The 25,406-nt window shown below is 43.1% G+C and overlaps 1 protein-coding gene across 1 annotated transcript in view; it reads left to right on the top strand.

The window, feature by feature from the left end:
- Positions 1–20,166: 20,166 nt before the first annotated feature.
- Positions 20,167–25,406, top strand: part of fa2h (fatty acid 2-hydroxylase) — an 82,109-nt gene continuing 76,869 nt past the window's right edge. The window contains exon 1 of the mRNA XM_060928244.1: positions 20,167–20,613. Within this exon, the coding sequence (XP_060784227.1) occupies positions 20,332–20,613 (282 nt within the window). The 5' untranslated portion in view covers positions 20,167–20,331. The remainder of the gene's footprint in view (positions 20,614–25,406) is intronic.

Below are 25,406 nucleotides of genomic sequence, written 5' to 3' on the forward strand. Positions count from 1 at the left end.
AACGACTTCATGAATTTCTTTAATGACAAAACTGAGAATATCCGACAAAAAATTCAAACTACTAATTTAAGGTCAGACAATGCAAGTGACCTTGTAGTTAACAATAGATTAGATTAGAACCTTTATTGATCCCTTTGGGCAGGTTCCCTCAGGGAAATTAAAATTCCAGCAGCATCATTACAGGATAAACAGAGAATAGAAAATAGAAAAAAACTTCTAGATAAATTAAGTATTTACATATACAAATATAAAAAAGAATAAGATATGGGGGAAAAAAGTGGGGAAAAAAGCCAGCAGGAGAGGTATTGCACATTTATATTGCACATTGTCCAGTATTGCTTATTGTCAGCCTAGGCTACTGCTCCTTCCCTTCCTGTCCTCCTGTTACCCCCCGAGAGGAGTTGTACAGTCGGATGGCGTGAGGGACAAAGGAGTTTTTAAGTCTGTTAGTCCTGCACTTGGGAAGAACCATTCTGTCGCTGAATAGGCTCTTCTGGTTGCTGATGACGGTGTGCAGAGGGTGACTGGCATTGTCCATGATGTTCAGTAGTTTGTCCATAGTCCTCTTCTCTGCCACCGTCACCAGAGAGTCCAGCTTCATGCCGACCACAGAGCTGGCCCGCCTGATCAGTTTGTCCAGCCTGGACGTGTCCTTCTTGGATGTGCTGCCCCCCCCCCCAGCACACCATGGTGTAAAACAGGACACTGGCAACCATGGACTGATAGAACATCCGCAGGAGTTTCCTGTAGATGTTAAAGGACCGCAGCCTCCTAAGGAAGTACAGCCTGCTCCGTCCCTTCCTGTACAAGTGGTTGGTGTTGCAAGTCCAGTCCAGCTTGCTGTCCAGCCACAGCCTGAGGTACTTGTAGGAATCCACAGCCTCCACCTCGACTCCCTCGATCAGAACTGGTCGTGACCTTGGTCTGGACCTCCCAAAGTCAATTTCCAGCTCCTTGGTCTTTGAGGTGTTGAGCTACAGATGGTTCCTGTTGCACCAAACGGCAAAGTCCCTCACCAGGCTCCTATACTCCTCCTCTCTGTCATTCCTGATACACCCCATGATGGCTGTGTCATTGGCGAACTTCTGAATGTGAGACAGCTCCGAGTTGTAGCAGAAGTCTGCAGTGTACAGGGTGAAGAGAAGAGGGTACAGCACCGTGCCCTGGGAAGCTCCGGTGCTGCTAAGGACGCGATGTCCTTCAGCCTGACGTACTGGGGCCTGTCTATGAGGTAGCCGGAGATTCAGGTGACCAGGCAGGGGTCCACTCGCATTCTGTTCAGTTTGTTGGGCTGGGCTGGTTCTTCTTGGGAACTGGAACGATGCATGATGTCTTCCAGAGGGTGGGCACTCTCCCCAGCTGCAGGCTGAGGTTGAAGATGCGTTGGAGTGGTTCACCCAGTTCAGCAGCACAGGTCTTCAGTAGTCGGGGACACACCTTGTCCGGGCCTGCTGCTTTCCTTGGGTGAAGCTTCCTCAGTTGACCTCTGACCTGGTCTGCAGTAATGCATGGAGGAGTCTGTGTTGAGAAGGAGGGGGAGGAGGGGGCTGCTGTGATGACTGGGGGGAGGTGTGTTGAGGGAAGAAGGAGAGATGGCTGCAGTGAGGGGGAGGGTGGGGGGGGACATGGGCTAGTTGAACCAGTTGAAGAAGTCATTCAACTCATTCACCCTCTCCACTGTCCCCTCAATGACTGGTCTTTGTGTTTGTGGCCTGTGATGGTTTTCACACCTTCCCAGACCTCCCTCATGCTGTTCTCCTTCAGCTTCTGCTCCACCTTTCTCCTGTAGCTGTCCTTAGTTTCCCTCACGCAGCGTTTCACCTCCTGCTGTGCTACTTTCATCGCCTCCCTATCCCTGCTCCTGAAGGTGGCCTTCTTCCTGTTGAGGACAGCTTTGACTTCCTGTGTTACCCATGGCTTGTTCTTAGGGTAACACCGTACAGTCTTAGCGGGGGAAACCACGTCTGCACAGAAGTTGAGGTAATCCGTCAGACACTGTGTCAGCCCCTCTATGTCCTCACAGTGTGGGCTAAGCAGCACATCCTAGTCCGTGATGTCATAGCAGTCTCTGAGGGCATCTTCCATTTCAGGGGACCACCTCCTGATGGAGCTAGTTGTTGCAGGCTGCCTTTGGACCGGGGAGTGTACTTCGGCTGTAGATGAACCAGGTTGTGGTCAGACTTCCCTAGTGGGGGGAGGGGTGTGACTTTGTATGCATCCCTCACATTAGTATACAGCAAGTCAGTTGTCCTGTTGTTCCTTGTTGGACAGTCCACATAAAAAGCAGCCAAAGTAGAGTCCAAAGTAGCGTGATTAATATCCCCAGAAATGATCATAAATGGCTCAGGGTGCTGTGTCTGCAGCCTTTCTGTGACAGAGTGAATCCTCTCACATGCAGTGGCTGTGGCTGCCCTCGGAGGGATGTAAACACAGATGATCACGTGACTGAACTCCCTCGGCAGATAATATGGCCGCAGGCTAATGGCTAGCAGCTCCAAGTCTGGGCAACATAAGACTGTCTTTACGGAGATATGTCCCAGGTTACACCAGCGATTGTTCACGTAAATGGAGTCCCCCATCTTTGCCTTTCCCGCATGCTTTAGTGTCTTTGTTGGCTCTCACAGCAGTGAATCCCTGCAGGTCCACGTTAGCATCCAGTACAAGGTGTGTTAGCCATGTCTCCGTAAAGATATCTAAGCTGCTCTCCCTGTAAATCCGCTGGTTGTTCAGTGCGGATAGCTCGTCGACCTTGTTCGGCAGTGAGTTCACATTCCCCATGATAATGGAGGGAACGGATGGTTTGTAGTGCCGCCGGTTGTCCGCTAGCCTAGCCTTTAGCTTAGCCCCAACTTTGCAGCTCCTGGGTTTCCTCCTCAGCTCCGCCAGGATGGGGTGTCGTTTCCCGGCTTGTCCCATTGTTTTCAGGGCCAGCAGTTCCTCTCTCGATTAAGTGAGAAAACTGGCTCCTAGTTGCGTGTTAAAGTTAAAAATAGCCATGTGATATGAAGAAAAACACATTGTCTTTGTAAGAAGAGCAGAAAAGTAAAAAGGTGGAAAAAAGAGGTTTAAAGAGCTAAAAACTACAGAGCTACTGGAGAGGCAGCTGTCTCACACAGCGCCTCACTACAGCTGTATCAGATCAGCAATTGGAATGTTTTACTCCCCTTAAGCCTAGGTCACAACTGGACATACGATTTTTTTGTCCGTGTGATTTTTGGCGTTTCCCAAATCGCTGTGTTTTTTGTTTTTTTTTGTTCGTGGAGAAAGACGCACGTTGGCCGTAAGTTTGTCTTGCAACCTGAAAAAAACTTAAGCGCCCATAGAATTTGTTTGACATGACAAAGAACCTCTGCGGCTGGCCTGCGGCCAGTCTACGGCTCGAAAATCAGCACGTCACACCCGCACCCTCCGTGCGTTTCTTGCGTTTTTTGCACGTAGACCGGCCGTAGGAGCATGTACTAGGTTGTGACCTAGGCTTTAGAGAAATTGAATTACTTTCATTAATCTCTGCATCAAAAACCTCAACTTGTGCACTAGATCCCTTACCTACACGTCTATTCAAACAGATAATACCTGAAGTAATTGAAGCGCTTCTAAAAATAATAAATTCTTCTCTTAGGATTGGCTATGTACCCAAATCCTTTTAAACTAGCAGTTATCAAACCCCTGATTAAAAAACTGACCTTGATCCCTGTCAGCTGTCCAATTATCGGCCAATATCAAACCTCCCCTTTATCTCCAAGATCCTTGAAAAAGCTGTGGCACAGCAGTTATGCTCATATTTACATAGGAATAACATCCATGAAATGTATCAGTCAGGATTTAGACCTCATCATAACGACCTACTGTTGGCGTCTGATCAGGGCTGTGTCTCGCTGCTTGTGTTGCTTGACCTTAGTGCAACATTTGGTACCAATGATCATTCCATTCTTCTGGATAGACTAGAAAATGTTGTGGGAGTTAAGGGAACAGCCCTCTCCTGGCTCAGGTCTTATTTAACTGATCACTATCAGTATGTTGATGTAAATGGTGATACAGTATTTCTAGACACACTGAGGTAAAGTTTGGTGTTCCACAAGGTTCTGTCTTGGGTCCACTGCTTTTTTCTTTATATATGTTACCTCTGGGTGATATTACTCATAAACATTGTATTAGTTTCCACAGTTATGCTGATGACACACACATATACACATACATATATATATGTGTGTGTATGTATGTATGTGTATATGTGTAGGTATTGAGGTATTTCACTCACGTGACCAAGTCATGTGACGCTGCCATTTTGGACGGCACGGCTCGAATCAGTTTGAATGCGAGGAAGGCGACAAACGAAAAACATAAAAGAAAAAGGAGCGAGATGCAGAAAACACCTTCACTATCCAGCGACGTAGGGCATTTACAGGGCGAGCAGAGGGAGAGGTATTTGCAAAAATTGAGGTTAGCAGGCTTAGAGAACGACGTTTACCTGCTTCCACCAGGATTGTTCACTGACGTACGGAAGTACACGAAGCCCTCGTCTTTACCTGACTTCGGCCCACAGGATCTGTATACCTACGTCGTTAAAAACCCATCGCCATACACAGGTATTGATCTGAAAGCATATAAGAGTTTGGATGCCTACAAATATTTTGTGTCAGGCTGGGTAACATGCCTACATCAGCGGGTCGTCCCTGGAGCCGGTGGTCTTCATCTGATTACAGCTAAGGTTTGTTCACATTTTCATTTACTTTCGGTCCTCAGGATAAACAAAATGTTCTTAAATGTCATTGAAATAACTTCTTAGTCTGTTGAGACATGGCCCGTTATAAATTGCTGTTACCAGGCAATGACCAAGAACTGCATTATTAGGGTCGGTGTAGTTGTAGCAGTGTACTAGCAGCTAGCTGTTAGCACTAGCTAATGTCAACAACATCGTAGCTGGTATGTTACTGTAGCAATGTTTACGTTCAGTCATTTGGATGACTGTTAAAACCTTTCAGTCTCAAGTTTTTCCTTTACTGGATTTACTAGTTTACTGAGCCATCGCGCGCTCTCCGGCCGAGCCCGGAGCCATCGCGCGCTCTCCGGCCGAGCCCGGAGCCATCGCGCGCTCTCCGGCCGAGCCCGGAGCCATCGCGCGCTCTCCGGCCGAGCCCGGAGCCATCGCGCGCTAGCTCAGTAAACTAGTAAATCCAGTAAAGGAAAAACTTGAGACTGAAAGGTTTTAACAGTCATCCAAATGACTGAACGTAAATATTGCTACAGTAACATACCAGCTACTATGTTGTTGACATTAGCTAGCTTGCCGTCCAAAATGGTGGACACCGGGGCGTCACGTGACCCTGTGACGTCAGGTGAAATACCTCAATACACTGTTATTATAATGCCAATTATGCACAATATGCCAATTATGCCAATATACTTGAGCTGTGTGTGTGTATGTGTGTATATGTGTATGTGTATATATATGTACATATATATATATATATATATATATATATATATATATATATATATATATATATAATGTGTGTGTGTGTGTATGTATGTATGTATGTGTATATATATGTATGTATGCATGTGTGTGTATGTATATACTGTTATTACAATGCCAATATACTTGAACTGTAATTATGTTACACATGGTTGCATACCACTGGATGCTGCTACTATCAGCCACTTTACTTGCCCTTAAGGTTTTATCTACTGTGCTTTGTCTTGTGTGTATTCTCCATGCAGGACCTATACAAATGTGTCTGTATATAGTAACTAGTAGTTCAATAGTAGTTTTTGTATTTTGAATATACCTTTTCTTTTTATTCTATGTGTGTGTGCACTTTATGGAGCAGCTCTGAATTTCATTATACTCTGTGTGATGACAATAAAGGCTTTCTATTCTATTCTATTCTATTCTATTGTTTCTGCAAAACCAGATGAGAGACACCAGCTTAATAGAATTGAGGAATGTGTAAAGGACATTAGACACTGGATGCTTATTAACTTCCTTCTGCTTAACTCTGACAAGACATAACTACTTGTACTAGGACCACATGCACCTAGAAGTAAGTTTTCTGATTACACAGTGACTCTGGATAGCCTTTCTGTTTCTTCACGTGCAGCAGTAAAAGACCTTGGGGTGATTATTGACCCCAGTCTTTCATTCAAAACTCACATTGATAACATTACCCGGATAGCTTTCTTTCATCTCAGAAATATTGCTAAGATAAGAAATTTAATGTCAGTACACGACGCAGAAAAACTAGTTCATGCTTTTGTTATCTCCAGGTTGGATTATTGTAATACCTTACTGTCTGGATGTTCCAATAAGTGCATAAACAAGCTCCAGTTAGTTCAAACTGCAGCAGCAAGAGTCCTTACTAGAACTAGAAAATATGACCACATCACGCCTGTCTTATCCACACTGCATTGGCTCCCAGTCAAATTTCTCATTGATTATAAAATACTACTATTGACCTTTTAAAGCACTGAATGGTCTCGCACCACAGTACCTGAGTGAACTTCTGGTCCTTTATGACCCGCCACGCCTACTTAGATCAAAAGTTGCAGGCTATCTGCTGGTACCTCGTATAGTGAAGGCTACATCAGGGGGCAGAGCCTTTTCTTACAAAGCCCCACAGTTATGGAACAGCCTTCCAAGTAGTGTTCAGGAATCGGACACAGTCTCAGCATTTAAGCCTAGGCTGAAAACATATCTGTTTAGTCAAGCCTTTTGTTAATGGTGTTTATGAGGTAAAGGTGTAGATCTGGAGGGTCCTCAGACATAGAGTGTTTTGGTAAACTGGGACGTATGGATGCTGTCAGTCCCCACTCGCTTGCTCACTCGAGTTTTTTGATGGTGTAGTGGCTGCTGCTTTATGTCCTGGGGCTCCCTCATGCCTCTGTTACCTTCTGGCTCTCCCCTTTTAGATATGCTGTCATAGTTAGTTTTGCCAGAGTCCCTGCTTGTACTCAGTGCAACATTTTTATTTTTTTATTTTTTTTAAACCTTTATTTGTCACATGCACACTTCAAGCACAGTGAAATTCATCGGCTGCATTTAACCCATCTGAAGCAGTGAACACACACGTGCACACACACCCAGAGCAGTGGGCAGCCACACCAAAGCGCCTGGGGAGCAGTCAGGGGTCAGGAACCTTGCTCAAGGGCACCTCAGCCCAAGGCCGCCCCATGTTAACCTAACTGCATGTCTTTGGACTGTGGGAGAAACCGGATCACCCGGAGGAAACCCCCGTGGACACAGGGAGAACATGCAAACTCCACACAGAAAGGCCCTCGCCAGCCACGGGGCTTGAACCTGGACCTTCTTGCTGTGAGGTGACAGCACTAACCATTACACCACCGTGCCGCCCAATATGTATACTGTTCCTACTTATTCAGGTGATATTGGGCATACCTAACAACCTGTGTTTTCTCCTCCCCCCCAATCTGTCCCTCTGAGTTACATGTCGGTCCTGGGATCGAGATGCTGACCTCTTCTGCTCCTCGGACCTGCCTGATCCATCCTGATGCCCTGTGTCTGGTTGGAGTCTCATTGCATCGCTCCTGTGGAGGACGGCCCCATGTGGACAGTTGAAAGTCACACTTGGAGGACGCTCTGGACACTTACAGTAATGCTTTTATGTCTGAGGACTACAGTTGACTTGCTAACTTTAGGACTGCAGTTGTCATGAACAGTTTTGCACTCAAGTTTCCATCAATGAAGAGTTTATAACATCAACGAAACTGACTTCATGTTAAAACTGTTAATGTTATAGTCATGTTGTCTGTTGTTGCTCAAATGAGGATGGGTTCCCTTTTGAGTCTGGTTCCTCTCGAGGTTTCTTCCTCATGTCGTCTGAGGGAGTTTTTCCTTGCCACCGTCGCCACAGGCTTGCTCATTGGGGATAGATTAGGGATAAAATTAGCTCATGTTTTAAGTCGTTCAAATTCTGTGAAGCTGCTTTGCGACAATGTTTATTGTTAAAAGCGCTATACAAATAAACTTGACCAGATGAAACGCTTTTCTTTTCAAATGACCTGGCTGAACATTGGTGTTTCTGTTAAACACACACAATGTCACTTTGTCAACTACTACTATTATGGTACTATTTTATCAGTTAAGGTTCTGTGCACCGGGTAGCACAGTGGTGTAGTGGTTAGCATTGTCACCTCACAGCAAGAAGGTTCTGGGTTTGAGCCCAGTGGCAGGCAAGGGCCTTTCTGTGTGGAGTTTGTATGTTCTCCCCGTGTCTGTGTAGGTTTCCTCCGGGTGCTCCAGTTTCCCCCACAGTCCAAAGACATGCAGGTTAGGCTAATTGGTGGCTCTAAATTGACCATAGGTGTGAGCATGAATGGTTGTTTGTCTCCATGTGTCAGCCCCGCCTCTCACCCATAGTCAGCTGGGAGAGGCTCCAACTTGCCTGCGACCCTACACAGGATAAATGGTTACAGATAATGCATGGGTTCTGTGCACAAGACCGTAAAGTTGTGTTCAACTCTCAGGACTGCTCGAGATCCACTGATTTGTCCTTAAATGAGGCCTTTGACTCCAAATAATTTCTGCTCAGGGGTTAGATTGGATTTTACCTCTCCTGTAAGCCAATTTGGATAAAAGCGTCTACCAAATGAGAAATGTAAATATAAATGTAAATATATTTAAAACGCTATTTGACGACTGGTACCGTATTTCCACAGACAGTGGAAGTAGTGGAGAGTTGATAGTGACACCAAAGACAACAACATCCAAACCAGTGAGAAGAAAATTGACAACCACTGTATATTCGTTCCTTCACCTTTTAGTAAGGTTTTGTTAGCTATAGTAATTAGGCTAGTAATTTTAAACTCTTAATCATTTTCAGTAGCTGTTTATCCTGGTCAGGGTCTCTGTGCCTCCGGAGTCAATTCTGGGAACACTGGGAGTGATGTGGGAATACATCCTGGATTGGAAGCTAGTCCATCGCAGGGCACACACACGTGCACACACACACACACACCAAGGGGCAGTTAATCTTGACAGCTCTATTTACTGGCATGTCTTTGTTAAACAGGAAAAAATAAATAAATAAAATTGAAGTAAGGATTGTTGAATTATATTGAGCTTCATTTGAATAAAAGAGTCTGTCAAATACAGAAACCTGAATGGCAGTAATTGGCTGAGGCATGACTACAGCTCGAGTCTGGTGGGTGTAGTGGACTTTGATGAGGTCTTCTCAGTGCTACAAAAAGCCTGTATATAATAAAACAGTGAGAAAATGGAAGCCTATAAACAGGTGTGTGTGTAAAAAAAAAAAACCCTCATGAACTGTTAGTTATATCAACGTATATATGGTCCAGCCCAAACAAGGGGAGTGCAGGTTCTATTGTTTAGACCCAAAACAATAGATGAAATTTAAACCAAAGCAAGCATGTTCTGGCACACTTTGACATACAGGATTTACCAGCTTTCCAGCCAGCCATGAAGTGCTAAATGGCATGCGAACCATTAAACACAGTAATTCTAAAAATCTGCAAACGAGACAAACAGGCCGACGCACCACAATTGTGTGCAAGTGCATTTCCTTGTCTTAACTAAGAATTTGAAAAGGTGTGTTTGTATAGGAACCAGTTTTTAAGTACATTTACTTAAACTGTGTTTACCAAATTTTTTTTAACTTGTTTTTTTTTTGTGTTTTTTTTCTAATTTCTTCCCAAATAACACTTCAAATTCCATACACTCTCAAAACCCTTTTTCTTGAGTACATCTTTCATGGTAATGTGAATATAGTGTACCTTTAAAATGATTAAAGGTCCAATTATGTACTTTAAATGTATTAATGCAGTAATAATTTAAAAGGACACTTCTTGCACCATTCTCGGGAAAAGATACACACTAAAGGTCCAAAGATGTGCCCTTGTGTGTTCCATTCCAGTGACCAGCAAAGGCACAGTTTCGTGTGTGTGTGTGTGTATATATATATATATATATATATATATATATATATATATATTTTTTTTTTTTTTTTTTTTTCTGAGTATAGTACATCAACATTGTTGTGAAATTCAAACAATTTATACTGTCTGTTTTTGAATGTCTCTTTTACTACAATTCAAGAGAAATCTGCATTTAGCTAATGAGATTTATTCATAACCGCTTATCCTGTTCTACAGGGTCGCAGGCAAGCTGGAGTCTGTCCCAGCTGACTATGGGCGAGAGGCAGGGTACACCCTGGACAAGTCGCCAGGTTATTGCAGGGCTGACACACAGAGACAAACAACCATTCACACCTACGGTCAATTTGGAGCCACCAATTAGCCAAACCTGCATGTCTTTGGACTGTGGGGGAAACCAGAGTGCCCGGAGGAAACCCACGCAGACATGGGAAGAACATACAAACTCCATGCAGAAAGGCCCCTGTTGGCTGCTGGGCTCGAACCCAGAACCTTCTTGCCGTGAGGCGACAGTGCTAACCATTACACCACCATGCCACCCAATGAGATGTATGTATCTCATTAAAGATAAAGCTATCTTTAATGTAGCTTTATAAAATGTCTTAATAATTGTTCTGATCTATTTAAATTCAGTTTGTATGAATATTTATTACAAGCTTCTTTTTCAAAACACAAATTTGTTCTGTCAATATTTAAATCAGCATATCTCATAGACTTAGTGATTCATCATGAGAGTGGAGGTCGTGTTTTTGTCACGTCATAAAAGTAGAGCTTATAAGTAAAAAGAAAAAGTGTATTATAAACAAATACAACCTGGGCATTTCTAATAATCAACCCCTTTACACAAATCATAATCCCTTTATTTATTTATTTGTTAGTTTGAACTTTTTATCAGGGTCAGAACTTTGAAATACATTTGAATAGTAATAATCTCTGATTCATGTTGCAGTTTGAATTTTTTTAAATTTAGCCTTATAAAGGAATTGTTTAACAGTAAGAGAAGGACAACGTTGGTCAAACCAGACAATAATGAGTTACCGCACAAGCATAATGCATCATGCTCACTTTTATTTATACTTTTCAAAGTTAGAATTTTGAGTAACATTTCCTTCTAAGCTTTTAGAACCTGCCCTACAACCATAAATTCATTTATGGCATACAGCCAGCTAAAACTCAGTACCATTTCCCTGAACCTGTTCTCTAATGTCTACAGTTCCCTCAGTAGCCACTTTAACACAGAGACTTAGCAATACTTCCAGTGGGGTTTGTGGTTTTAACTAAGGTACGACATTATATTAAAATGTACAGTATATGGGTCTGTCTCAGAAACTGGGTACTGTGGGGGTACCCCACTAAATATACTGTCAATAAACAATATGGTTTTGAATGGTGATGTTGGTTTTAACTCTTTACCCCTTAATGACGACCTCATGTATATCCCATAATGACGACGTATGACACCGGCGTGTATGCACCATAATGACATTTGATGACTTTGAATTTGCCTCTACATACGTAGAGTGAAACAAGCTTTCTGACTGAAAGTTGCAGTAATCAGTTATTGTACACCATTTAACATGAATTCTTCATGTAAAATGTGAAGATTGATTTTCACACAGGTATTACTCACCTTTCAGACACTACCTGTGAGTTGGTGAATGTTGAAACATAACTTTGAGTGATTTTTGTATTGTGTCATGCCCTCTTTTCAAAAATGTATAATATGTCATGATTGTTTCAACATAACGAAGGAGAAAACTGATATGAACAAAACCTTGTCTTTAGACTTTTTTTCTTGTAATATGTTCTAAGGGTGAACAGTATATACATATACAAGGGTGGCTGTAGCAACTGCTTTAAGGGGTAAAGAGTTAATTTGAAATAAAATGATGAAAGAAATAGATAAAACTAAATCTTTGATGTGAATACTCCTATTCAGAATTTGGCAAAAATTCTACAAATTTGTGGAAAAATGGCGGCTTGATCTGGGACATGATAAATGGTTGACTACATCGCATTCCCTTAAAAAGGTTGTAGTCCACTGAAAAGTCTACAGTTATCACTAATTGTATTTTAAGTTGTAACTTTTATACACCTAAGGATTGGTGCGCTCACAGAATAATCATAACCGTAATAAAACATCATGCAAAATATTTGATCACCGTTGTAACTCCATTTTCCGCAGACCCAGAACCAATATGATCGTGTGTTTTGATCTAAATGGAAAGCCTCAGGGTCAAGGTCACGACCTCACCAAAAGTAGTAACTTAAAATCATTACGCCATATAAAAATTTAGTTATAAATCTGCGATTTTGTTTTTTAAAACGAAAGCTGAAAGTTAGGTATAGAATATGTTTCTTACAGAATACGTTACGATGGTAGCTGGTCTTGTATGAATTTCTGAGCTATAAAATGAGTTGTGGTCTATTTTTTACCGTAGCGTGTTATTTGTGTGCGGGGAAGGACACACATTAACAATTTGTGTGTAGAATGGAATTTTCCACTCCAACAGTTAGAAGTTGATCGTGCTTCCATTTGCGGTCTTTCTGTTACGCGAGTGATCTGTTCGGACGTTATCACTGAAAAGGTGAGTTTTGACAGTTTTATTTTGTTTTAGTCTTGCAGTATAAGGCAATAGAATGTTTCTTTTTCATCTTACTTTCATATTTCGTAGTGTTTGCGTATTTTTGGCCAATATTTTGCAACCATGGTCAATTTAGATCGAAATTTTGATAGAATCTACGGCCAGTTATTTTGCCCCAACCCCCGCCTCGCGCTCCGTCCGGTGCGGTAGTGATGTCCCGTTGCTCGCGCGCCGCAGCAGAGACCCACGCGACCTTCAGCCGGTACAGTCGCTGTTCTTTTACCAGTGCCGTTATTCTCATCTTTCCGGTGTGTTCTTGATTTTTCCATTGTGTCCTATTTCGCCATATCAAATACCCAAACTGTATCATATTATTCATATTTAAGTGAATAATCAATTCAATCATCATAATTTATTTTTAACCCAAGCAATCAAAAAGAGGAAATTTATTCAATATTTTCACTCATCTGTGAAGGAGGAGCTTTAATTCTTCATGATGTAGTTATTTTATATGTAAATCAACTTTGCAAAAGCATTTGAATTGTAATTAAAAAAAAATTTCCACAGTGGAGGCCAGATAAAGCAAGATGCTATCTTTATTCTTATTAAACATGACAAAAGAAACATTGAGTGTTGGGTAAATGGAAAAAAAAATAGTAAAATTAGAAAAAAATTTTTTTGACCATAATGTCCCAAATGAGAGACCGGTTTCTGAGATGGACCCATATGCAAAATCTGGCAGCTGTACAAGGTTCTTGCCAGTTTTAATGTATGAATTGACTGATGGAATGTGTTCGCAAGGAATAACTTAAAACGGGCTCTGTGACATTTTACATCCTACTTTCGAAGCGTACATCATGGTGCTTTGCTCTCAGCAGATCTGTGTATCTTTCTTTGATCTGTAATCATTCATCGTATCTTTAAACATTCGGCTTCACTGTAGCTCCAAATCTTTCTGACAAAGAAGATTAACAGTAAGACCATTTCAGACAGCTCATTTCTGCCATCATCAAATCACACAACTGTGGATGCACGCTCATAATCACACGGCTGTGCTCCAGGTTTTTGCTGGAAATCGCAGACTGATTTCACTGACCAATACTGCAGCCTGGAGGTGTTACAATGGGAGTACAATGATGTGTTACAACGTCCATTTACACTTGAAAGCTATTAGTTTGATAGGAGATATTGGTGGAAGTCAGATGCAGAAACTGAAAGTTACATAAGCTGTTTGGAATGTCCTGAATGATTCAACAGATAAAGTTGAGTAGGTATCCTGAGGGGAAGGCACAGTGGTGTAGTGATTAGCACTGTCACCTCACAGCAAGCCCAGGGGCCTTTCTGTGTGGAGCTTGTATGTTCTCCCCATGTCTATGTGGTTTCCACTATTCAAAGACATGAGGTTAGCTTAACTGCGTACTCTATATTGTCCATGTGTGTGAATGGTTGGGAGGAGAAAAGCTCTATAATAATCCAGGAGAAGGCAACGGGAAACAACTATCATGCTTCCATAGAAACTGATGGTGGGAGCCGTCAGAGGGGCCACGTCACTGTAGCGATATGCCAAATTGATGGGTATCCTGAGAGGAAAGCAATGTGGAATTCATGTGATATTTGAAGGTACCATTGGTGCTGATCGGTACATACAGCTTTTGGAGCAACATATGGTCCTATCCAGATGGTGTATTTTTCATTGACTGCCCTGTTTATTCCAACAAGACAATGCCAAGCCACCTTCGGCACATTACAACAGTAGTTAAAAAGTGCAGGTGCTAAACTGGCCTGCTTACCTCCCATTGAAAATGTGTGGTGTGTTATGAAGCACAAAATATGACAACGGAGACCCTGGACTGCTGAACAACTGAAATCGTATATCAAACAAGAATGGGAAAAAATTTCATGTTCAAAACTTCAACAATTAGTGTCTTCAGTTCCCAAACACTTGCTGAGTTTTAAAAGAAAAAGTGATGTAACAAAGCAGTAAACACACCCCGTCCCAACTTTCTGGAATGTGTTGCAGGCATCAAATTCAGAATGAATGTATATTTACAAAAAACAATAAAGTTTAGCAATTTGAACATTAAATATCTTGGCTTTGTATTATATTCAATTGAATATAGGTCAAATAGGATTTGCAAATCATTGCATTCTGCTTTCATTTACATTTAACACAGCATCCCAACTTTACAAGCAGATGGTTGAAAAGTCAAAGACAAACTTCCCCATTTGTGACAAACTTTCATAGTTTAAATAGATTATGGACTCAGTAAACGACAGAGAAGTGGTTATTGCAAGATTATTTAATTATGAGGTGGAGTTATAAACTGTACCATATTTGTAAAAGTAATTGAAGGGCTTATTTCTGAAACCTGCTAAGTCCAGTTTTTAGTGCAAAGGCATGAAATGAACCAAAAATTCTTGTTGTCGATCCTAATCAGCAGTTTTGATCATAACACTTATTTAAGTCCAACATTAGGGATCTATGGTAAATTTATTTCGTTTTGAAAATCTGCCATCATTCAAGTCACCTTAGAGTGTGAGTATTTGGCACCTATCACAACGAGGCCTATTTAGTGATATTGATGCTCATTGCACTGTTGCACATTCCCGTTATTAGGGCGAATTTCAAAGAAATTATCGACAGGCCTTACTTTGAGTAAACATATTTGAACACTAACATTTTCTTGCTCATCATTTGGAAAACATCTGTGAAACATCTCATTTTAGTTACATCAGTGTCAGTTAGGTCGACTTTAGCACAAATAGTCTCATCTCATCTCATTATCTCTAGCCGCTTTATCCTGTTCTACAGGGTCGCAGGCAAGCTGGAGCCTATCCCAGCTGACTACGGGCGAAAGGCGGGGTACACCCTGGACAAGTCGCCAGGTCATCACAGGGCTGACACATAGACACAGACAACCATTCACACTCACATTCACACCTACGGTCAATTTAGAGTCACCAGTTAACCTAACCTGCATGTCTTTGGACTGTGGGGGAAACCGGAGCACCCGGAGGAAACCCACACGGACACGGGGAGAACATGCAAACTCCACACAGAAAGGCCCTCGCCGGCCACGGGGCTCGAACCCAGGACCTTCTTGCTGTGAGGTGACAGCGCTAACCACTACACCACCGTGCCACCCCTAGCACAAATAGTGAACCTGTAAATGATGAGATTAAATTTTGATTTTTCTCTGGTTGAAATGGATTTAACAGGTTTTGGAAAGAAGCCCTTCAGTTATGTGGTGCACTCTTAAGTTACATACCTTACAAGAAACGCAACTCCATTAACAAACTGGTACTCCTTTGCTAAAGACAAAGGAGTAATCACCCCACGCTAAAAAGTCGTCATACTTCAACTTCATATTTCAAGCTTTAATGTACCTTGTTACAGATTCTCCAAGTCTCTGGAAATCTACTGGAGCAATGAGCTCAGTTCTTTCAAAAGATAATCTCCTAATTGCTCGTTTGATGATGGTGCTTTCTAACTCCACTCCACTCCACTCCAGAATCTCTTACAGGTGTTCAGTTGGGTTGAGGTCTGGTGAGGGTGGAGGCTATAGCATAGGATTTACATCATTTTCATGTTCATCAAACCATGCAGTGAGCCCTTGTGCCCTGTGGAAGGAGGCCACTCCCACCAGGCTAGGAATAACTATATTTTAATTTGCAGTGACCCTTCATTCTAAGGCGCAGGCTCCCAGCTGTGGTCCTAGAGTACGTACTCTCCTGCACATTTATTTTAGTGTTTATTTTTATTCATTAGTGTAGCTTAATCAGATGTATTGGGAGCAGAGAAAACACAAACTATATCGGATGGGGGGTACTCCACAACTAAAGATGTGGTCCTGGGGTACCCCCCCAGTGTTTCTCCTGGTTGATAATAATGAGAACATTTCCTCAAAATTATGACTTAATATCTCATTATTGAGAGTCATACTTATGAGAACATTAATAATGAGATAGTCATTATTATTATTATTATTACAGTAATAATTATGAGAAATCTCATTATGATGAGAGTACAGCATAATTATGAGAAGGTTTCAATTATAAGAAGTCAATTACAAGATACTAAGTCATTATGGACAGTAATAATTTTGAGAAAATCTCGTTATTAGGAGATAGTATCTCATAATTATGGGATAGTAACTCATTATGAGACAGTAATAATTATGCAAAAAAACCTCATGAGATAGCATGTCATAACTGAGATACTAAGAGATGAGACAGTAATAATTGTGAAAAAATCTCTTATGAGAGAGTACATCATAATTATGAGAAGATCTCAATTATGAGATAGAAAGTCAATTATCTCATCTCATCTCATTATCTCTAGCCGCTTTATCCTTCTACAGGGTCGCAGGCAAGCTGGAGCCTATCCCAGCTGACTACGGGCGAAAGGCGGGGTACACCCTGGACAAGTCGCCAGGTCATCACAGGGCTGACACATAGACACAGACAACCATTCACACTCACATTCACACCTACGGTCAATTTAGAGTCACCAGTTAACCTAACCTGCATGTCTTTGGACTGTGGGGGAAACCGGAGCACCCGGAGGAAACCCACGCGGACATGAGGAGAACATGCAAACTCCGCACAGAAAGGTCCTCACTGGCCACTGGGCTCGAACCCAGGACCTTCTTGCTGTGAGGCAACAGTGGTCTTGAAGTCTTGAAATAAAATCCAGAGGTCCTGTATGTCTGAAACTGGTGGTCTTGAGACCAATCTCAGCTACTCCAACACTCTCATTATTATGGTGGAGGAATTAATCACCGGCTTCATCAATGACACATTTGTTTTGGTCAGGGGGGCGCTCTTGTCTCAAACATCACCCTTCATTTTGTCTTAACAAACAAGTCTCAGCCATCCATGCATTATCTGTAGCGGCTTATCCTGTCCTACAGGGTCGCAGGCCAGCTGGAGCCTATCCCAGCTGACTATGAGCGAGAGGCGGTGTACACCCTGGACAAGTCACCAGGTCATCGCAGGGCTGACACATAGACACAGACAACCATTCACACCTACGGTCAATTTAGAGCCACCAATTAGCCTAACCTGCCTGCCTTTGGACTGTGGGAGAAACCCACACGGACACAGGGAGAACATGCAAACTCCACACAGAAAGGCCCTCACTGGCCACTGGGCTCGAACCCAGGACCTTCTTCCTGTGAGGCGACAGTGGTCCTGTATGGCTGAAACCGGTGGTCTTGAGACTGATCTCAGCTACTCCAACACTCTCATTATGATGGTGGAGGAATTCATGACTGGCTTCATTAATGACACGTTTGTTTTGGTCAGGGGGGCGCTCTTGTCTCAAACATTACCCTTCATCTTGTCTTAACAAACAAGTCTCAGCAATGTTTAAAAATCTTACAACTAACCCTCATGATCTCATCTCATCTCATTATCTCTAGCCGCTTTATCCTGTTCTACAGGGTCGCAGGCAAGATGTAGCCTATCCCAGCTGACTACGGGCGAAAGGCGGGGTACACCCTGGACAAGTCGCCAGGTCATCACAGGGCTGACACATAGACACAGACAACCATTCACACTCACATTCACACCTACGGTCAATTTAGAGTCACCAGTTAACCTAACCTGCATGTCTTTGGACTGTGGGGGAAACCGGAGCACCTGGAGGAAACCCACGCGGACACGGGGAGAACATGCAAACTCCGCACAGAAAGGCCCTCGCCGGCCACGGGGCTCGAACCCAGGACCTTCTTCCTGTGAGGCGACAGTGGTCCTGTATGTCTGAAACCGGTGGTCTTGAGACTGATCTCTCATTATGATGGTGGAGGAATTCATCACCGGCTTCATCAATGACATGTTTGTTTTGGTCAGGGAGGCGCTCTTGTCTCAAACATCACCCTTCATCTTGTCTTAACAAACAAGTCTCAGCGATGTTTAAAAATCTTACAACTAACCCTGGGCGGCACGGTGGTGTAGTGGTTAGCGCTTTCGCCTCACAGCAAGAAGGTCCTGGGTTCGAGCCCCGGGGCCGGCGAGGGCCTTTCTGTGTGGAGTTTGCATGTTCTCCCCGTGTCCGCGTGGGTTTCCTCCGGGTGCTCCGGTTTCCCCCACAGTCCAAAGACATGCAGGTTAGGTTAACTGGTGACTCTAAATTGAGCGTAGGTGTGAATGTGAGTGTGAATGGTTGTCTGTGTCTATGTGTCAGCCCTGTGATGACCTGGCGACTTGTCCAGGGTGTACCCTGCCTTTCGCCCATAGTCAGCTGGGATAGGCTCCAGCTTGCCTGCGACCCTGTAGAAGGATAAAGCGGCTAGAGATAATGAGATGAGATGAGACAACTAACCCTCATGATCTCATCTCATTATCTGTAGCCGCTTTATCCTGTTCTACAGGGTCGCAGGCAAGCTGGAGCCTATCCCAGCTGACTACGGGCGAAAGCTGCTAAGTCCAGTTTTTAGTGCAAAGGCATGAAATGAACCAAAAATTCTTGTTGTCGATCCTAATCAGCAGTTTTGATCATAACACTTATTTAAGTCCAACATTAGGGATCTATGGTAAATTTATTTCGTTTTGAAAATCTGCCATCATTCAAGTCACCTTAGAGTGTGAGTATTTGGCACCTATCACAACGAGGCCTATTTAGTGATATTGATGCTCATTGCACTGTTGCACATTCCCGTTATTAGGGCGAATTTCAAAGAAATTATCGACAGGCCTTACTTTGAGTAAACATATTTGAACACTATATAACATTTTCTTGCTCATCATTTGGAAAACATCTGTGAAACATCTCATTTTAGTTACATCAGTGTCAGTTAGGTCGACTTTAGCACAAATAGTCTCATCTCATCTCATTATCTCTAGCCGCTTTATCCTGTTCTACAGGGTCGCAGGCAAGCTGGAGCCTATCCCAGCTGACTACGGGCGAAAGGCGGGGTACACCCTGGACAAGTCGCCAGGTCATCACAGGGCTGACACATAGACACAGACAACCATTCACACTCACATTCACACCTACGCTCAATTTAGAGTCACCAGTTAACCTAACCTGCATGCCTTTGGACTGTGGGGGAAACCGGAGCACCCGGAGGAAACCCACAGGGAGAACATGCAAACTCCACACAGAAAGGCCCTCGCCGGCCACGGGGCTCGAACCCGGACCTTCTTCCTGTGAGGCGACAGTGGTCCTGTATGTCTGAAACCGGTGGTCTTGAGACTGATCTCTCATTATGATGGTGGAGGAATTCATCACCGGCTTCATCAATGACATGTTAGTTTTGGTCAGGGGGGCGCTCTTGTCTCAAACATCACCCTTCATCTAGTCTTAACAAACAAGTCTCAGCGATGTTTAAAAATCTTACAACTCATGATCTGATCGCAAAATTTACCCAAGTCGAAATGAAAGCGCGCCACCTGACGTCAGAGATCTTCTCAGCCACCTGCTCAAACAGGTCGAATCCCAACAGGAAATGCCACAATCCGGAAGTCTGGGTATCGTTTTGAAATGTCTTTTTATTCTGACAAATTATCGGAAAAAATACGGAAACTAAACAGGCATTTAATTAATCGGGGGAAAAACAAATACAATTAAGTGACTTTGTGGTTTTTTTGTTTTTTTTTTCATCCTGTGTGTAACAGGTGCCTGGAGCCGGACCTCTTGGTCATGAATTATTCATGAGATACTAATGAGCTGGTTGCTTAGAAGTGCGCGTGGAGAGGGAAAAAAAATCAGAAGCGGGTAGTGTTAGCTGGGCATCGAACCCAAGTCCTTCAGTTTTATCTTACCAGATAGCTGGGTATACATTTAAAAAAATTAAAAAAAAATATATATATATATAGGTAATAGATATTAAAAATGTCTCTCTCAGTGTCTACTCGGTATTTCTCGGAGAAAGAAGTGGCAAGACACTGCACGAAGGAGTCCTGCTGGGTGCTGGTGGGGACGCGGGTGTATGATGTGACCGGCTTCCTGCGGATGCACCCAGGCGGGGAGGCGCTGATCTTACGCCGCTCTGGAAGCGACATCAGCGGGCAGTTGGACGGACCTCCGCACCGGCACTCGCAGAACGCACGGCGGTGGCTGGAGCAGTACTACATTGGTGAAATAGACAGGGACTGTACACAGTTTCACACACAGGTATGCACTTTTTTTTTTTTTTTTGTAATTTTTTTCCAATTTTTTTATTATTATTATTATTATTATTATTATTATTATTATTATTATTAATTAATAAATAATGAATTAAAACTTAAACCCAGGCTTGAGGAGCAGTTTCAGAGATGACAGCTCTTGGTTTCTTTGACAGAACTACTTCTGTTTGAATCCCAATTGGAACTACATTGCATTTATATAGTGTGCATATCAAGAGAGCCGTTTGCAATTTTATTTGCTGTAAACTTTCATAACTATATGAAATGTAAAAGCTTGAGAAACCTGTAGAGCAGTATCCTAAGCCTATTTCCTACCACACCTGATCAGAGAGGCTTTACGAGTCGTGTCAGGTGAGGGTGGAGCTGGACTCTACACTGTTTGTGTGTACGGCTGGGTTGCTAGAGCACATCTACAGAAAGGGCAACAGGTGTGTTAGATAGCAGTGACCCTATCGCTTTTCAAGGTGGTACAGTGGTGTAGTGGTTAGCGCTGTCGCCTCACAGCAAGAAGGTCCGGGTTCGAGCCCCGTGGCCGGCGAGGGCCTTTCTGTGCGGAGTTTGCATGTTCTCCGGGTGCTCCGGTTTTCCCCTACAGTCCAAAGACATGCAGGTTAGGTTAACTGGTGACTCTAAATTGACCATGAGTGTGAATGGTTGTCTGTGTCTATGTGTCAGCCCTGTGATGACCTGGCGACTTGTCCAGGGTGTACCCCGCCTTTCGCCCGTAGTCAGCTGGGATAGGCTCCAGCTTGCCTGCGACCCTGTAGAACAGGATAAAACGGCTAGAGATAATGAGATGAGATGAGACGGTGGTGTAGTGGTTAGCACTGTCGCTTCGTAGAAAGAAGGTTCTGGGTTCGAACCCAGCGGCCGATGAGGGCCTTTGTGTGTGGAGTTTGGATGTTGTCTGCGTGAGTTTCTTCCAACAGTCCAGAGATATGCAGGTTAGGTTAATTGGTGGCTCTAAATTGACCGTGAGTGTGAATGGGTGGTTGTGTGTGTCAGCCCTGCGATGAGCTGGTGACTTGTCCAGGGTCAGCTGGGATAGGTTCCAGCTTGTCCCCTGTGACACCGCATGGGATAAGTGGTTACAGATATAACAAACTATCACTCCTCAAGGTGTAGGCTACTGCTTACGTGACTATGATAAAGCAAAGGGCAAGGAATTTGATATTAGGTGGTCTCCTTTACACTGGCTACCTGTGAGTCAGAGAATTGATTTTTATGTATAAATCACTCTGTGGCTCAGGGCCAAAATATATCTATATCTCGGACGTGCTTGTGACATATGAACCTTTTTTTAGGATCCTGAAGACATCCAGGGCTGGTCTATTGACCTTCCTAAGGGTTAGAACAAAACATGGTGAAGCAGCATTTTGTTCTCACGTATGCCACACAAACTTGAATAGCCTCCCAGCTGATATATATCTGTGAAGAAACTCAGTCATCCAGGTACATAGTAATCTGTGGTTGGTTGAAAAGAACAACTGGACTTGCTTGAAGATTCTTGAAAACGTTTCGCCTCTCATCCTAAAGGCATCCTCAGTTGACTAACAGGGAGCATCCAGTATTTATCCTCTCATGGATCATCATAGACTCCGAATCAGAATGCCGATGGCTGCATTGTAGGTGGCTGATAAAAGATGTCCTAGACACCCACCTCTGTTCAATGATGGTCGTTCCAGGTTGAAAATGAACGATCCTCTCTGGCTAAGATGTCTGCCAGTTTTCTGGAAGTCCTCTCATACTCCCACACCATTCGGATTCTATGATGATCCATGAGAGGATAAATACTGGATGCTCCCTGTTAGTCAGGCTGAACTGAAGATCCCTTTAGGATGAGAGGCGAAACGTTTTCAAGAATCTTCAAGCAAGTCCAGTTGTTCTTTTCAACCAACCACAGATTACTATGTACCTGGATGACTGAGTTTCTTCACAGATATGTTTCTACGCACTTTGGGATGAGATCCCTTCGACTGGTGCGGGAGTATGAGAGGACTTCCAGAAAACTGGCCGACATCTTAGCCAGAGAGGATCGTTCATTTTCAACCTGGAACGACCATCATTGAACAGAGGTGGGTGTCTATGACATCTTTTATCAGCCACCTACAATGCAGCCATCAGCATTCTGATTCGGATTCTATGATGATCCATGAGAGGATAAATACTGGATGCTCCCTATTAGTCAGACAGAACTGAGGAAGCCTTTAGGATGAGAGGCGAAACGTTTTCAAGAATCTTCAAGCAAGTCCAGTTGCTCTTTTCAACCAACCACAGATTACCTCCCAGCTGATGTGAGACGAGCCCCGACTCTGACCAATTTGAAGACAAAACTAAAAACGTTTCATTTTTTTCCCTTTTACACTGCCTATTCCACCCTGTAATGACTACTATTTTATCTCTTCTTTTTTTTTAACTCAATTTAAAATCTTTTATTCTTGCACGTCTTGTCTGCAGATTTGCTATTTTTAATGAAACTTAAATTGTAAATCAGTTTTATCTTTATACTCTTGTATTGTAAATCTGTATCCTTCATCACGCTCTTTATTTTTGCTTTGCAAGGCACTTTGACTTGCCTTAGTGTATGAAATGTGCCTTGCCTCTGTTGCCTGAAGCAGGGCTGCCGTGAATATTACCCAGGCCAGGGACAAACCTTTTAAAACGGTCAGTTAAGAAACACACACACACACGTATAAAGTACACACCCTGAGAAGTGTAAATATTTGTAAGGCCTAATCATATCAAACTCATCTTAATGCGATATTCAGTATTGCTTTAAGACCTATGCATACACTGTCGAGTTGACAAGTTCTTTCTTCTTTTTAATTTTCTTTTTAGTACAGTATGTGTGCCATTTGAGATGTCTTGGCAAACTTGCATGATTGAAAGCAAGACCCGTGACGTATGAGAAAATGTCTGATTAGGAAGAAAAAGGCTTGGAAGCTCTTCATGCAGCCCACCAAGTCATTCACAAAACTGGGGAAATATGAACTTCTTATGAGTTGCCATCATATTTTGATATATATTAGTTTCAGACAGTTTCATTCTGCTTGGGGGCAGTCGTGGCTGAATAGTTAAGGTTCTGAGATACAGATCAGAGGTTCTAGCCCCACTGCCAAGCTGCTGCTGTTGGGCCCTTGAGTAAGGCCCCTAACCCTCTCTGCTTCAGGGTTGCTGTATCATAGCTGGCTCTGAGCTCGGTTTCCAAACAAGTTGTGACGTGTGAAGAAAAGGTTTTCACCGTGCTGTAATATTTGTGACAAATATTTGACTGGGATAGCTTCTCTGGTTCCACTCCTGTGAAGGTGGTTACATTTCATATATAGATATATATGAGGGAGTATATAGGGGCCCCTCTTTAGGGAACCTAATGTTCTGTCTTGTTAGAAAACTAGTCTGCATTAGGGAGCCTACAGGCCTGCTGCATTCCTGGCACTCTGCGTTAGGGATCCTGTGGGAATTATTCTTCACAGCCCAACAGTGTATCTTGATTGGGATCCTATGGTAGCTCTGTGTTACTGAGAGTATTTATTTTTTTATTAGGGTGCAGCTCCATAGGGAGCCTACAGGAGCATGTACTCCCTACTGGGGAGATTATAGGCATAGGGAATCATTTTAGGGCTTCTCATTAGGGAGACTAGGCACTTAGCATTAAAGAGACAGCAGATGCTCCACTATAGTGGGGAAGCCATTGCCTAATGGTTAGAGAAGCAGCTTTGGGACTGAAAGGTCACTGGGTCAATTCCCTGGACCAGCAGGAATGGCTCGCATGCCCTTGAGCATGGCACCTAACCCCCAAGTGCTCCCCAGGCTGTCCTGGGTATGTTGTACATCACTCTGGATAAGAATGCTAAATGCCATTAATGTAATGTATAGGGAACTTACAGGTGTGTTAAGAGTTAGGGAGCACACATGCACTTCTTAGTATTAAATAGAAGCGTGTTGTCCAGTTTAGGGATTGCAGTGACACCCCACGTTTTCGTTCATTACAGATTCTCCTCATTGGTGAGACTAACTGTGGTCCATATTTGGAAGCCAACAATCGATCTCATTAGAGAGCCTGTAGTCTCTGTACCTGTAACGGAGACTATTGGGACCATGACAGTCGTCAGAGGGATGTGGTTTATGCAGCCTACAAAGCGTTTCTAATCAGGTAGCCTACAGGCAATATGCTGGATTCTTCCTTCCACTACTGTTCTGTTGCCTTGTTTGCACGAGATGTAGTTCTTCTGCATTCCATCAACAAAACAGAACGACAGCAAAACCCGCTTGATTTGAAATACGATACGTATAGGCTCTGTAGATTTAAGGTGACTTAAGTTGTTTAGCAGTATCTATCTGTGTGTGTGTGTTTATTCTATCCACATTCACTGGATATGCGCAATCACGCGCTCTGATAGCCTAGTAGTAGAGTAGCCAATCAGCTCATATACTGTGAGTAGAGAAAAACGAAATGGCGGCGCGTGTTGCTGAACCAACCGAGGACAAAATAAAAACTCTACTCAAAAACAGAACCCCAAAAAATAAAAAAAAAGCAATAAAAAATGGAATGAAAGTATTTGACGGTATGAACGTAACCCCCCCCCCCCCCCCCCCCCCCCCCCCCAAGAGTTGCTGCTGTTCTCGCATTTTTCACAAATTGCTATGGTCACTTCACCGGTTTGTTTACATTCTAAGCGGCAATTATTTTGTCGGACGTTTTGTATAAAGTTTTTATTTATCGAATTTGCAAAAAATAAAAACGCCCCGTTTCTCAAAATCCAGTGACTGTGGATAGAA

Source organism: Neoarius graeffei, chromosome 8 (genome assembly GCF_027579695.1).
Source record: "Neoarius graeffei isolate fNeoGra1 chromosome 8, fNeoGra1.pri, whole genome shotgun sequence".
Lineage (NCBI taxonomy): Eukaryota > Metazoa > Chordata > Actinopteri > Siluriformes > Ariidae > Neoarius > Neoarius graeffei.